Source organism: Rattus rattus, chromosome 11 (assembly GCF_011064425.1).
Source record: "Rattus rattus isolate New Zealand chromosome 11, Rrattus_CSIRO_v1, whole genome shotgun sequence".
NCBI lineage: Eukaryota > Metazoa > Chordata > Mammalia > Rodentia > Muridae > Rattus > Rattus rattus.
Window position 1 is genome coordinate 37,084,583 of NC_046164.1, and position 16,366 is coordinate 37,100,948.

At 37.0% G+C, this 16,366-nt stretch overlaps 1 protein-coding gene across 1 annotated transcript; it reads right to left on the bottom strand.

Moving 5' to 3' along the window:
• Positions 1-6,001: 6,001 nt before the first annotated feature.
• On the bottom strand, positions 6,002-6,290 carry LOC116911974 (small nuclear ribonucleoprotein G-like). Its single transcript, XM_032915891.1, has one exon. It carries the CDS (start codon positions 6,230-6,232, stop codon positions 6,002-6,004), a length of 231 nt encoding a protein of 76 aa, XP_032771782.1. The 5' UTR covers positions 6,233-6,290.
• Positions 6,291-16,366: the final 10,076 nt, after the last annotated feature.

Consider the following 16,366-nt stretch of genomic DNA (forward strand, 5'->3'; position numbering starts at 1 on the left):
TCATGTTGAAGGTTCCTCATGTTGAACCATTCCTCATGTTAAAGGGTTCTTTCGGGCATCTGGCTATTATAAATAAGGCTGCTATGAACATAGTTGAGCATGTGTCCTTGTCATATGATGGAGCATCTTTTGGTTGTATACCCAGGAGAAATATAGCTGGGTCTTCAGGTAGTGCAATGCCCTATTTTCTGAGAAACCTCCAGACTGATTTCCAGAGTGGTTGTACCAGTTTGCACTGTCCCAATAATGGAGAAGTGTTCCTCTTTCTCCACATCTTTGTCAGCATCTGTTGTTACCTGAGTTTTTGATCTTTGCCATGCTGACGTGTGAAGTAGAATCTCAGGGTTGTTTTGATTTGCATTTCCCTGATGGCTAAGGAAGGATGTTGAACATTTTTTTAGGTGCTTCTCATCCATTCGATATTCCTCATCTGAGAATTCTTTGTTTAGCTCTGTATCCCATTTTTAATAGCATTATTTGGCTCTCTGGGTCTAACTTCTTGAATTCTTTGTATATTTTGGATATTAGCCCTTCATTATATGTGGGATTGGTAAAGATCTTTTCCCAATCTGTTGGTTTGTGTTTTATCCTAATGACAGTGTCCTTTGCCTTACAGAAGCTTTGCAGTTTTATGAGGTCCCACTTGTTTATTATTGATCTTAGAGCATAAGCCATTGGAGTTTTGTTCAGGAAATTTTCCCCAGGGCCAATGTGTTCAAAGCTCTTTCCCTCATTTTCTTCTATTAGTTTGAGTGTATCTGGTTTTTATGTGGAGGTCCTTGATCCACTTGGACTTAAACTTCATACAGAGTGATCAGCATGGGTCAATTTGCATTCTTCTACATTCTAACCACCAGTTGAATCAGCGCCATATGTTAAAAATGCTATCTTTTTTCCACTGCATGGTTTTAGCTCCTTTGTCAAAGATCAAGTGACCATAGGTATGTGGGTTCATTTCTTGGTCTTCAATTCTATTCTACTGAACAACCTGCCTATCTCAGAACAAATACCATACAGTTTTTATCACTATTGCTCTGTAATATTGCTTGAGGTTAGGGATGGCGATTCCCCCAGAATTTCTTTTCTTGTTGAGGTTAGATTTTACTATCATGAGGAGTTGTATTTTTTGTTTTTTGGGTTTTTTTCTTTTTGTTATTCCAAATGTATTTACAAACTGCTTGAACCTCCTGGTTGTTATGACTCAGGATAAACATCTTTTTTATTTCTTTTCTTTTACTCGATATTTTCTTTATTTACATTTGAAAAGTTATCCCCTAACCCAGTTTCCCCTCTGGCCATTCCCTATCCATTTCCACCTCCCCCTGCTTCTATGAGGGTTCTCCCCGACCCACCTACCTACTCCCTACCTCCTCACACCCTGGTATTCCCCTATACCGGGGCATTCAGCCTTCACAGGACCAAGGACCTCTCCTCCCTTTGATGCCCTACAAGGTCACAGGACGCAAGTCTTGACCACATACCAGCGCCCTATCCCTCATATCACAGCATCCATCACAAGATAAATAAGTATCTTTTCTTCCAAAATCATCCAAAGTATCTTATTACAGGGGAAGTGGGGGAGAGAAGAACAAATTAGACTTTGTTGTAATTATATTTAATGTCCCTACCAACTTACCGGCCTGCTTACCATGCACACCAATTTAGGCATGCCATTGTGAACAAAGTGTTGCGAGACTCTTCACAGTAACCACAGTACAAAGGTCATTTCTCTTCCATGTCATGCATGTTTGGTCGGCTTTTAAAAGCATGACAACAAAACAACAAATAAGCTGCACCTTTTAAAGCAAGCTATTGTTTTTTAGGTTGACATAACTATTTGCACAGTGCCATGCTAAATCATTCCTCACTTAACTCTTTCTAGGAAGTGCAATTATTTTAAACCCACGTGTTTTGAACATCTGATAGGCCCTCACATAATGTTAGCTGTTTTGAGATGAAACGGAATAAAAACCCTAGTCATTCTTCTCCTGCCAAAAAGCAGTGACTACGTTACATTTTGTGAAACATAATTCCTTTTTCAGCACACACTAAATGGTGTGAACAAAACGTCCATCACTGCCTTAATCCTGTGTCACTCTGCCTTTACCAGATTTGTTTCATTGTCACTTAAAATTGCAACATTTTTCCTGACTGATTTTCCATTGATTGCACAGTTCCACAATCAGACATGGTTGGTTGTTGGTTTTCGGACACAAGAAAGCTCTCAACAATTAAAGAGAAGAATAATTAATATTTTTCATTAACTCAACATAGTCAGAAATAAGAACTGAGTTTTTTTATGGCTAAAGAGGTGAATATTATAAGAAATGGAAAACCTGGGGGAGTCCTCAATCAAGAAAGCACCTGCTATGTAAATATGGAAACTAAAGTTTGGATTCTCAGCTCCCACTTAAAAAGCTGACTGTACCTGCTACTATAGCACAGCTGAGATAGAGGCATGCAGATCCCCCCAGCTCATCAATCATCCTATCTAGTCTTTAGAGGAATATCAGGTATCTCTAGAGATCCTAGAGTAAATTGGAGACTGTTAGAGCTAAGGAAGATGAACCTCTTGTCCCCTGTACATGCACACACATAGAACAAGTTAAAAAGTAAAACTATACTTATTAATTAATAGTGCTAACCTCAGTCTTTTTGTGTACATAAAAATATGCCAAGACAAGGGTTTCAACAAGTCTTTTAAATATGTAAGTTTCTGTTGCTTACAACTTAACAATTCAGTAAAAATAAATGTTGTGCTTTATCTCCAGGAAGCCTTTACTCTGTACTGCAAACATTTCAGTAGAAGAAGCCTCTAAATTGCATTTCTAGAAAACAAAACGAAATACTTAAAAAATGCTTATCCCAAAATAATTTAGGAAAACTCTATTTGAATGAAGTTAATGAATGGGTAAAATCCTGTTTTGTACATAATTGTTGTCAAGATTACATAAAATGTATTTCCCACTCATTTTTGTAAAACCAATATTATTTGATTTACCAGAGATCTTTTGACCTTTCTGTGCATGAAACTTGTAATTTTTAGTGTTTATCTCCTCTCAGATTATGTTTACAAAGTAAAAAGTTTTCCCATGTGAGCTCCAAAGCCAAATGCATGTCATCATAAGTGCCCATAAACAGCCTCCATTTTATTGGGAAGTTCACTGAATGACTGTGACCTATCAATCTCTGTGTCAAGAACTGGGTGTGTCAAGAAGAGGTTGTGTCAAGTACTCAGCACTCACTGAGCACTTGCTGATTTGAAGACTATAGGTTTGAAATGGAAAAGAATGGTGTAGCAGAAAAATGTAAAATTTCCTTAGGAAAGACACCATTTTTACTTACACTTCTTACCTGTCTGATATTTTACAGCTTAAGAAATGTAAGCATTACTTTCCACATTCTCAGATATTTGTGAACGTCTGTGAATTGCTACAATATGTGTTTGCTGCTCAGAGTATCAACATACTTTACAGGTTTAATTTATTACACAGGATGTGTAGAACTAAAAGTATTTTTTCATTAACATTCTGTACTTTTACCATTTGGACAGAGAACTGCTGAGAGATACATTTCAAGTAAGATATTTCCTGAGAAATCACTTGAACTATATCCATTTAATTCCTCAATATTAAGAATTGCCATCTCTCATTTGGTTAATTCTCATGAATGTTTCTGCATTTACCTCATGTTTTTACCAAATTATAAATAAATCCCATAAATCACCATATTATGCTCTGACCACCTCCCTCACTCCTAGTAATTAGTGGGACTATTTCTTGGCTTAGAGTAGCCAATTTCAAAGAATCACTACATGTATGTGAATGCTGCATACTTCTGGATTCCTGTGAGAAATGACCTCAATTACTTACACTGGTCACTTGCTCCAATTTCTTTAAGTATTGAAAAAGTGCATTAACTAAAATAATGGTCCAAATATTAATAGTTTCATCCTTCAGCTGAATTTTCTTATTTCTGACCACTGGAACTCATCAGTCCTTGTGTACATAATGATTGATATTCTTGGATCCAGGCTAAAAATGCAAATCTCTGCAAACTGATGATTGTCTGTTCTACCCTGAGTCTACTACTTAATTTATTGATATTATGGTAGCTATTTTTGCATAAAATATATGTTCTTTTATGAATTATTTTTACTGAGACTTTAGGATTAAAATATTTGGTCACCGCTGTATTCTGAATTCAATAATGTTATCACAAATTCTCACCGGTATCACTTTCTAGAACTAATAAAATATATGTTAACTTTCTAAATGGAACATTTAATTATAATTATACAATTATAATATCATTATATATTTTAAATCAATATATCACACTGAATTTTAATGCAATTCATAGAAATTGCTCATATTTTTTCAGAGACTAAATGTGTAACCAACTCGGCATATCCAAGATACAATTTATAGACCACATGAAGCTCAAGAAGAAGGAAGACCAAAGTGTGGATACTTCAGTACTTCTTCGAAGAGATAACAAAATACTCACAGGAGGAAATACGGAGACAAAGTGTGGAGCAGAGACTGAAGGAAAGGCCACACATAGGGATCCATCCCATATATAGACACCAAACCTAGATACAATTGGGGATGCCAAGAGGTGTTTGCTGACAGGAGCCTGATATAGTTGTCTCCTGAAAGGCTCTGCCAGATTCTGAGAAATACAGGGGCAGCTGCTTGCAGCCAACCATTGAACTGAGAATGGTTCCCGAATAGAGGACTTAAAGGACTGATGTAGCTGAGGGGGGCGGGGAGGGTGCAACGCCATAGGAAGAACAACAATATCAACCAACCAGATACCCCAGAGTTCCCAGGGACTAAGTCAACAACCAAAGAGTGCACATGGAAGGACCCATTGCTCTACCTGCAAATGTAGCAAAGGATGGCCTTATCATGTATCAAACGTAGGAGAGGCCCTTGGTCCTGGGATGGTCTGATGCCCCAGTGTAGGAGAATGTCAGGGTGGGGAGGTAGGAGGAAGTGGGTGGGTGGAGGGGTGCACCCTCATGGGGGCAGGCCTCAGGGGATGGGATAGGGGATTTCCAGAGGGGAAATCCTGCCGGAGGATAACATTTGAAATGTAGATAAAGAAAATATCCAAAAAATAATAAAATTGAAGGGAAAAATGTGTAACAAACTTCTAACTCTCTACCTTTTTCACATAGGTTTTATTCTTTCATTTGCGAATTTATTTTCTAAGCTTTTTTGTCCCTTTATATTCTTTTCTGTAAATACAAAGAATGTATAAAATGAAAGCATTTTGTTTACTTTTCCAAATATTCCTATTTATAGCACCTAAATAAAAATACAGCAAAGAAAATGCAAAATTATTAATATCAAATATTTATATTCGAACTGTATAGGGAAGTGAAGCCAAATGCTTGATACGAGTATGAAAGCATGCTCAGTATTATTAGCCGTCAAATGTTACAAAACAAATCTCAGTTGTCTACCTTCTTACAACCTCACTAACTAAAAGATTGAGAACAATATTGACTTTCTGAATGTGGAGCATGTAGTAGTCTAAGCCAAAGAGCTCCTATTTCAGAAAGTCATGTTACTACTGATTAAAACTTAAGAGTTTCATTTCTGACTTATTGGCTTGTTACTTGTACATGTAATATATTTCCATTGCTGGAAAAATATTACCCAAAAGTTTTCTGTTATTATAAACATGTGTGTGCATTTGACACATGTCTTGGTGGTTCCTAATTCCTTTATGTGGACTTTCATTTACTGGTGAAAATATTCTTTCCATCTCATGTGTACTTTGACCCACACATATTTATCAGATATTAGCATTGTCCTACTACCTTTAGACTTGAGTGATTTTGCCTTCAAATAGATTCCATATTTTTCTTTTTTTTTTCTGAGAAGTTTATTTTAGCAAAACGTTTCACATGGAAATGTACATGACCTAATTCTACACCACAATCAAGCACGCCTTTGGGAAGGGATGTGGACACACTGCTGAACACAGGTTAGTCTTTTTCCAAGACTTCTAACATGATGATGCTGTTTCCTTGGATGACCACCATCCTGATGTTGTTCTGTTGCCCACTGGTTGCCATCTCCACACACTTACCAATCACAAGGTTCATAAAGGGATCAAAGCCCCACAGTATTCCCTGTACATGCCTGCCACCGTTCAACTTCAATAATAATTTCTTGTCCATAAACTTTTTCAGTTCGGGAGGGTGGGCTTTGCTCATGGCAACTCTTCAGTGAGCTCAGCACAACGGCGAAGGAGTGAGCATCCTCAGAAACGCGCGCGAGGCAGCCTTGGCGCTTGTATCTGATCAGATTCCATATTTTTCAGCTCCTCAGTTCTTTTATGTGTTTTTTTGTATGTAGCCCTTGTACTTATTTTCCGTAAGTCCCACATGTTCTTTCTCTGTCAGTTTGTAACCTTTAAGTACTCACTCCAGTCAATATAAGATTCTATTTATTGCTCTTTTGTAACCACAGAAACCAACAAACCACAAACCATTGCTTCCCAGGTAGATTTCAGAAGTGTCCCTAGCCTGAAGTGACCTCATGACTTAAGTAAAGGTTATGGTATCAATCATTAATATTTGCGGATGCACTTAGGATTGCCTCGTTTTAAATTGCAGTAAATCAGGAAAGTAGAACGAAATGAATTCTCTGAGTTTGAACTCAGATATCTTTATAAGGCTGCTTACCACAATATGCCTCAAGAGAAATGTTAATAGGCTGTTGTAGTTAATAGGCAACAAAACTGAGCTGAATAGCTTGGTACTACTAAAGACTTTTTTTACCTATGAAATCCATATGGGTGTGAGGACTGCATATGTTTGTGTGTGTGTGTGTGTGTGTGTGTGTGTGTGTGTGTGTGTGTGTGTGTGTGTGAGAGAGAGAGAGAGAGAGAGAGAGAGAGAGAGAGAGAGAGAGTTTGTGTTTGTATGTATGTCTGTGTCTGTGTGTGTGAGTATGTTCACTTGTGTATAGTTGTGTGCATCAGAGATTACAGGTAGATGGGACTGGTTACCCTCATTTATTTTCTTCTATCACAGGTTATTTATCTTTCTTTCCAATGCAAGTTTATGGTTCTTTATTTTGTTAGTTAAACGTAATGGTAGCCATTTATCTATCTATGTGTATTGCATGTGTGTATTTACACATTTGGAGATAATTTCCATACAACTTCTCTCTAGGGATAAAATGGTCAGGTGATCCGATTTAGCAGCAAGTTTTTTCTCTTTTACTTTTCACAGAAAATAATGTATTTTATGACGACATATTATATACATGTTATCTACATAATTATACTTCATTCATATTCATCCTACTGCTCATTTTAACTCAACACTTTATAAAAAAAATTCAGAGAAATAATTTAGCATAACCAGAGCAACTTCTAATATATATGCAAGGATTTTAAGAGATAAATGTCTAACAGACACATGAGTGGAAAGGAACACTTACCTTTCGCATGTGATATTGTGATATTGACATCATGAATCTAGAAGAGAACTTCAGCCATCATGTTACTAAATCAGCACAATCCCAAGTTGAAATCTAAACGTTTGTCCTTATCCAGAGATAAGTATTACTTTCAGACTTCATAAAAAATGTTTCTTTTTTTTTTTTTTTAGCAAAATGAGACCACTATATCAAACCACTACCAATCAAAATGCAGTAGCACCAGTGCATACACCTACAAATCTTTCCCATACCTAAGGCTCAGGGAGCATTAAGTGCGTGGATAGGGGCTATAAGACCCAGGAGATCAGGCAGTTTGTTTTTTGAGTTGTGATTCCTTCTAGTGTCAGAAACTAAATCTGGGTAGTTTCATCCACATAACAGCCTAGACATGATCCGAATAAGAACAGGAATAAACATGCCAGGGTGCATTGGAGGAGACAATAGCCAAACAGGTAATGCTAAAATTTACATAAGTAGTGTTCCTCTGGGAAAAGTATATCAATTGCTTATCCAATACCAAATGTATTGAATATCCAATGCATATGCACACATGTGGTAGAACCTTCCCCTAATGAATAAAGATTTCAAGGAGTCAATCCCTGAGTAAGTAGGCATAAGTTCCAGGTCAGAGAGTGGAAGAGGGAAAGCAGGAATAAAAATAGGACTTTAGGGACAAGAGATGAGCATGGAGACCAAAATGTGGCAGTGGAGGCCCCTGGTTTAGGTAGCAGATCCATTGGGATCTGCTATGGGAAGATTTAAATTAGAATGGCTTACAAATTAGGATGCTAGCTGTTATGCCCAGCAAGTGTGTTGCCTGTTGATTCTAAACTAAGCCTGTGTGGTGTTTTCCTTCATGTGGTGACTCAAGTGGGTTCCAGAGAGACAGGTACAGCAGCAAAGCACTGGGTTTGCAAGAAGTGCACCCCAAAAGGCCGTGGAAATTTGGAAACATGGGGCTGACATGACCGCGACCAGCCATGGGAACTCAGCAAGCCAGGAGGAGAGATTTTAGATTTCGGGGTCAGAGAATCTACAGGGCTGAGAACAATTCAGGAGACCTGTCCATAGCTGCCTTGTCAGTGGGAGCATGGGATTGCCATTTTTATATTCCACACCACACACACACACACACACACACACACACACACACACACACAAACACACACACACGTTATAGACATATATAAACTTAATTATATTTATATATGTATGTGTGATACATTTTGAATATAAATATAATATATATATATTCATGTACTGTAAATTAATTAAAAAGATCAAGAATTTGAGAAATTAAGGAGGAATATTGAGAATCTATGGTAGGAATAAAGAGAGGGGAGAAATTATTATAACCTCAAAAATAATAGTTGAAATTGAAGTCATTGGTAGCAAACACACATGTATAAGATTATATACAAGAGTGAGTCAATGAAATAAAAAATGCAATGGATAGCACTTAAAGGAGTTTTAGAAGACTCAAAGAAAACTATTACATTATTAAGGGTGTAATGCAGAAGGTAGAGTAACTGCATTTACTCTATTTATGATAACATAAATTCTCAAATGCAGAGAAGGATAAAATGTCCTGGTCCATGAAGGTCAAAATTAACCACTGAGATTCAACTCCAGTCCCCTGACATTGTATAAGCAAGATGTGAAAGTATCAGATCTCAAAGAAAGGAGAGAAAACAAATAATATATGGGTCCTGGTTCTCAGTAGAAACTTTACAGATATTTTGGAATGGTAGTTCGTCATTGGGAAGGACAGAAGCCATTTACGATAAGAATTATAGAACACCATCTATACTCTACTCTGTAGCTCAGGTTCATTATCTAATCCACGTCTAATACCTTCCTTATTTCCACTGAAAGACAAAGTTCTTGAATGCTCTAGTGTTCTGCTTTTGGTTTGGTTTGTCTTTATTGCCATCTATATTTCTTAACATTATTTTACATGCCTGATTGTCTTCATTCTATTTTATCTAGCCTGGTGATGGTAGTAATGTCCCCCTGAGGTTTTTTTCCTTTCCATTTAATTTAATTAACCTATTAGTTCCAAGATTGATGGTTTGGGGTACTACATTATGTATCCTCCCTAAATTTCTTTTCCACACTTTAAGTTGATTTTCTGACTCCATTGCCCTGTATATAGCATCATCTTTTCAATAATTGATCTGTTTAAATGCTAAACATTTAAATTCTTTTTTTCTTCATGCCAAGCACTTCTAGGCCTTTGAGTATACTATTAAAGGCTCAGGCTCAAGACCTTTTAAGGAGTCAAATCACCTTACTTCTTATTTCTCTGTTTCCGTGTCATGTATACACATAGCATCCTGGAAGGACACCACTTCTGGATTGAGATGGTGTTCTTTTTGAAAAATAATACATTTCCATACCTACTTGTACTAACAGGACAAAACAGTCTCTAATGACAAAAACAATCAAAATCTAAACAGATATTTATATGTAGCTAAAGAGGTGGGAAGATAGCACCTACTTCCCAAAAAGGTTTGAAGACATAGGATTCCTATAAGATAGCTAGAGATGTGATGGCAATAGACAAATTTAAGGTGGTAATACTAAAGAAATAAAAAGAAAGGGACAGAAAAAAAAGGAGAGAGTCCGGAAGACCAGTTATGAGATAAAGATGTAACAAGTTATAAAGAGGAAAACAGTACAATCCATAAGCAGAATAATTGAAAACAACAACAAGATGTTACTCAATATTTCTTCCTCACCATGTCGAGTGCTATTTACTTCATGAACTATCTGATAGGGAATAATCAAAACTATTGGTATCGTGTAGAATGTGCATCAGTGTATCTGTGTGTACATTTGCTAAAGCAGTATGTGTTGGGGCGACCCCCCCCCCAATCCCTGCTGCTTCAGGGGACTTCTGATAGCTGAACTAAGCAGGGTTGTGATGCAACCTGCTTCCAATCAGAGATTCTCTGTAGTGCAGTGGTGGGCCTGAGAAATACCAGAGCACTGTCAGCCATCAGTGCAGTGCAATCTCTGCTGGCAGGGGGAAAGGCAAGACCGAGCATGATTTGCTGTACCTGCCCTTATTTATGTTCCTACATGGCTGCTCTCGCTCCTCCTCAGGGAGCTAAGGAGGCGGTTTTCAGCTCTAAGTGTTCTGTGATTCCCTGTGCAGTACAGCCTCCCCTTCCTACCAAGGGGACTTGTTTCATTGATCAGCTTTCAAGTCGCAACCAGTTCTGGTGTCCTTACTGATTTTCAGACAGCCACTTATTTAGTTACTGGAGAGGGCAATGCCAGCGGAGTTTAAAGACATAAGTTTTCGCTCTCCCCAGCTGAAAGTGTTGACGGTTAAGACTGTTATAAAACAATTCCTCGGTAAAACGCTAGATGGCAAGGAAGGTAGAGCGGGACCGTTTCTCCGATGTCACTTGTTATACTTATTGCAATCTTGTTTTATAAAGTGTATTTTTGCATGGTGTCCCATGGTATCCCCATAGAGCTTTGATATGCTCTCCTGTAGTCTCTTTCTCATGGCTCTTCTACTCTGTGAGGTTCTTCCACTCTGCTCTCTATTCTGCCTATAGATCACGCTAGGGTTCCTTGTTTTGTTCCAAATACAGTGCTGTTTCTGGAATCGAACTGGTCACTAACGTCTACTGTTTGCTGCTGAATTTCAGTTATTTCTCAAGCTGCAATGGCACTATTTAGTCTTCACTTTTTGTGTATGAAGATGTCCGTGAGCATATTAAATTAGTATTATGAACCTGAATTTGTATGTCTTTCGAATGTATGATTATACACTGTAGAATATGAAATCTAATTTGTGTGTCTAATTAGAGTTAGTCTGTCCGTTATCAGTTTTAAACCTCAGGCTCAGCTATAGAACCCTAGAGGAAAAAGGGGGAGTCTTGTTTTCTATTATTCATATTTTATACACACTATAAAGAAACCACTAAAATAAATTCTCAAAGACACATCTCAACTGTCAAAATATTATTTTTCCAGTCCTAACTAATCTTGAATTTTATTTTTTGAACTGAAACAATAACCAACAACAGACGAGTAGCCTCTAGTGACTTTCTTATGTATTTTGAATGTCAAAAATTATTTGCTTTGGATTATTATGTACATAATAACCTGAAAGCCCTAGACTGTCTAGTAATTTCATTTACTTGATGAAATGAACTTATTTTAATTTCCAGGAATATGTCACAGCTTTTGATGTGGTGTAAATACCATGGTGACCGACAAACAAGTCTCCTGATCAGAATCTCACAGTAACAGCTATTTTCCCAGAGAGAATGGCCTCTTCTACCTCTATACCACCATGATATTAAATTGCTCTGACAAGCAGCACAAAATAACTTCAGGGTAGATACCATTACTATGAGAAAATCACAGCGAAGAACATGAAAAGAGTTGACAACAATGGATGGATTTTTCACACTCTCCAGTGTATCTTAAGATTGTTGATAAGCTTCAACGAGAGCTAAAAGAGAGAGGGAAATTATCGTTTGCACAGTATTAATACTCTCCCCTAATACTTTCTCTCATTTATTATGCAAAATAATTAAAGTCTTCCAACTGTGGGTTAATATAATAATACATCTTAAGTTGGGCCTGTGAGTTTTAGATCTTATATATAGCTAAGCATGTAGTATCATGAGACTTGGTTTCATGAGCTTTCATTCACCCTCAGGAGCAAGATATTAAATGTAACTGACATTACCCAACATTTTAAAAATTGAACACAGAAAAGGGGCGTATATCTAGATAAATGTTAAAACCATTCTTCAGTGTTATGTCATTTACAGAAAAAAAATTCTGGCTCGTTTCCCTAGTGTAGGGAATGTCATGGTGTTGAGGTAGGAGTGGGTAGGTAAGAGTGGGATCATTTTCAGAGAAGCAGGGGTAGAAGAAATGAGAGAGAACGAAAATATTTGAAATGTAAATACATAACATATCCAATAAAAAAGTAAATACAAAAATTTTCTCCTCTGGCCATTTTTTATTGATACATTTAGGACCACTGACTTCTTTTGCAACCCACTACAATTAGAATACATTTCATTTCTTGGTTTTGGCACACATATAATATAATTACATGTTATATTTAGAGGGCAAATGCGATTCCTATATCTATTTGGTAGTTTTCAACATAATAATTGATTACATTGTTTCTTTCCTCTATCAGTACATACTATGACATTGTGATTAGTATATTTTAAAGTCAGATGATAATGTATAATGGTACAGTGAAGTATTTCTTTTAATGACACTATTGAAATATGATTATGGAACTGACCCAAAAACCACTTCTCATAGGTCTAACTCTCATCAGATGAGAAGGGGCTACGAAACCTGCCGAGGGAGAAGGCAATCAATACCCCTACCCTCCTGTAAATCCTGTGATCCACATCAATCTTCCGCCCAGCAAGACATCTCCCAAGAGCACAATAGTAACATTTATATTTTAGATTTAAAAAACTAACATATGGGTTAATGTCTATGTGCAGGTGACGGTTGGCACAAGTTAAGTCAAGGCCAAGAGTGGACAGCAAAAAGTAGGGCAGGGACAAAGCTTTGTAAGGTGGGTCAGAAGGGAAAGGAGGAGGAGAATCATGATGGAGACGGAGAAGGATGACCCAGATCTGGGTGGTCATGAATTGCCAAAGTAGTTCTGTGTATTTCTTAAGGGATGGATTTCTATAGGCAAATTTATCTTATTTAGGTGTGTGGCTTATATCATTATTTGGTTATGAGTTTATTGTGCTGATATATTGTAGATTGAAAATATTTTTAATGGTTATTTTTATTTACATTTCAAATGCTATTCTCTTTCCTGGTTTCCTGTCCATAAACTTCCTATCCCATCCTCCCTATCCCCTTCTTCTGTAAGTGTGTTCCCCCTCCCAAACCACCCCCTTTTCCCGCCTCCCCTCCCCAACATTCCCCTACACTGGGAGAATCCAGCCTTGGCAGCACCAAGGACTTCTCCTCCCATTGGTGTCCAACAAGGCCATTCTCTGGTACATATGCAGCTGGAGCCATGGGTCTGTCTGTGTGTACTCTTTGGGTAGTGGTTTAGTTCCTGGGAGCTGTGGTTGGTTAGTATTGTTGTTCTTATGGGGTTACAAACCCCTTCAGCTCCTTCAATCTTTTCTCTAATTCTTCCAACAGTGGATTGAGAATTTAACACTAGGGACCAGAGTGGCAAGATGCCACGCTGGAAAGGCCTGCAGACCGCCTGCCTGGGTCAGTGAGTACTTTGGGGGCAGCGTGGAGCCACTGAGATAAATTAGCCCTAGTTCCTATGGACTAAGAGAGAAACAACTTGCAAGAGAGTGACAGCCAGAGTTAGTGAGATCCTGGGAGAAAGCGGGGAGCGGTATGCATGGGGAAACAGTAAGCTGGTTTTATACCTCAACACAAACAAAAACAAAGACAAACAAAACAAAAAACAAACAAAAACAGCCATCTAATTGGACTTAAGGCCTACTGATCAAAGAAAGAGTTCACGCTTAGTACTGTAAACCTAAATAATTACCCATGGCTAGTGAAATCATAGCCCCTAGAGAAGAACCTACTTCTGCCACCTTTTTATATAAGAATATTTCTAACTGAATTCTAATTATGCATTCTTATACCTGCAAACAAGCACAGCTTCCACCCCACCAAAACAAACAAGAAACAAAAATAATAATAACTGATACAGAGACCAATAGTGAAATCCTCAACTGGTCAAAATTTAAAGAACTGGCTAAGAAAAGTCCTTAGAACTTACCATATCTTTAAAAAAAAAAATCAGTCCTTTGGGAGTCTTATAGGACAGAGGATGGATTGATTGTAAGAGTCTGAGAACCAAGAAGTTTGCTACAAGATAGTTTGGTTATCAGGCATGGCACATGGATGAAATCTCAAGAATGTGGTCATCCAAAATACCACCAGCGTAATGACAGCTCTATGCCAATTGAAGTGCCAAGGTCATGGAGGATATATCATAAAGCTTCATTCTTCACTAGAAGTTATATGATGTGAGGCTTCTGAAAGAGGGATGTTAGATCTTCTCAGCAGTGAACTCCCTGATAGATTATCCAGTTCATATGAGTCAGCCTCAAACATGTAAGCATATGGGGAGCATTTAACGTAACAATAAGGAAGAAAAGATCATGAATTTGAAAGTGGATGGAGAGTACTGGATTGTTACAGGGATACAAGGAGGGGTGGAAACTGTAAACACAGTAGTCATGTAAAGATTCTCGAAAAATACTTTTAAAATAGTATCTTAAATTCACAAGAAATGAAGAAAAACACTTCTCAAAATTTTAACAAGGTTTCTAAGTGAACACGCTATATAATCTTTACAGCATATATATTTGTAAAGAACTGTGAGAATAGTGTGGTCGCTCTCGATACTCTATGACATCATCAGTGAGGCTGTATCCACTGATAGAAACACCGTACAATAACTGAAAGCATAGCTTCCAATTCTCAGGAACATATTTTAGATTCAGAGTTTGAGTTAGAGTACAAGAGAACCACCAAAGCTTTCATCTTGAGGATATATTCTACCATTTTGGAACTACTATTTTTGCAAATAATATTTATAATATTATTATCATACAATAATATTTGAAGGAGAAGCAAGAAAGAAAGAAGTGAAAACAGGGAGTCAATGCAAAGAATTAAAAAAATATATATATGGCCAAAGAAACTAAAACCAAACTTCTCCACAGACCATAAGAGTACTGTAGAAAACGTCAAAATTCTCTTGTTATAATTGATTTTGAAATACTCTCGGAGAATATAAGAGTTGTTTTTCCAAGGAACATAAACTCCAATCTGCAAAATCTAAAGTGTTCTTGAATTTGACTGAACAAAATTGTGAATGAACTTCATACCACTAAAATGAGTACTTAAGATGGCAAGTTTTATGTTAAGTGTGCTTAAAACAATTTACTGAGAGAAGGGAGTTTTCACTTAACTACATGCGTATATAATGTTTCAGTCATTTTTGAAATATGAACTATATCATGTGTACAATATCAGTCTTAGTAAATCATTAGGATATGTGGCCCAAAATAAAGGGATGAATAATACAAAATCAAATAAATTTGTAAATGAAAAAACTACATATATACCATATCTACTATTCCCTAAAGATTATGTAATCTTATTTTAATATTGACAGAAGATTAGATGTTCTAGTTTATCATTGTTGATAAATTAAAATATGTTAGATTACCTAAAGGATAAAATATTTGAGGAGCCTAGAGCCTCAAAAAGCAATTTTCTCACTCCAGGTCATACATCCAAACATCCTTTCCTCTGTTTGAAGTAAGTATCATTCCCCATTTAAAAACAGGCAATAGAAAGACACCAGTCAGCTTGTTATAAACAAGAATTATGAAAAACAATAATGAGAGGACAAGGAAATAGTCTTAGCTTAAAATAAAAACAGTACTAACAGAGGTTATTTAGCCTTGAGAATTGGTCCACCATTGCTTTGTCTTTATAGAGATACGTAGTCAGGGAGTGAGGTGAAAAAACTTTATAGGAGGAAAGAAAAGGGAAGTGGGAAAGGGTAAAGGAAAACACTAAACACATAAGGTATGTTAAGAACAGAAATCGTGGATAAAGAGAATTGATACAATAGGGCAAGATCCTGTATGATTCATTTGAGAATATGTTTAACATCCTCTGGCTGACTCTGCAAAGTGAAATTAAGGGAAGTTTGGCTGAAGTGTAGCTCAGTTGTTGAATATATGACATGCCCTGGGTTCCGCTTCCATCCACATAACCAAACATATGTAAATATAGGTATATATGTTTGTATGGAAGACAGTAGTCATTAATAAATTCCTGAGGAGCTATGATGAGTATCACAGAGATTGCTGCTTGGTTTCTTCAGT

Bases quoted from the DNA above. Each gene is read 5' to 3' on its own strand.
- LOC116911974 (XM_032915891.1), bottom strand. From the start codon at position 6,232: ATGAGCAAAGCCCACCCTCCCGAACTGAAAAAGTTTATGGACAAGAAA.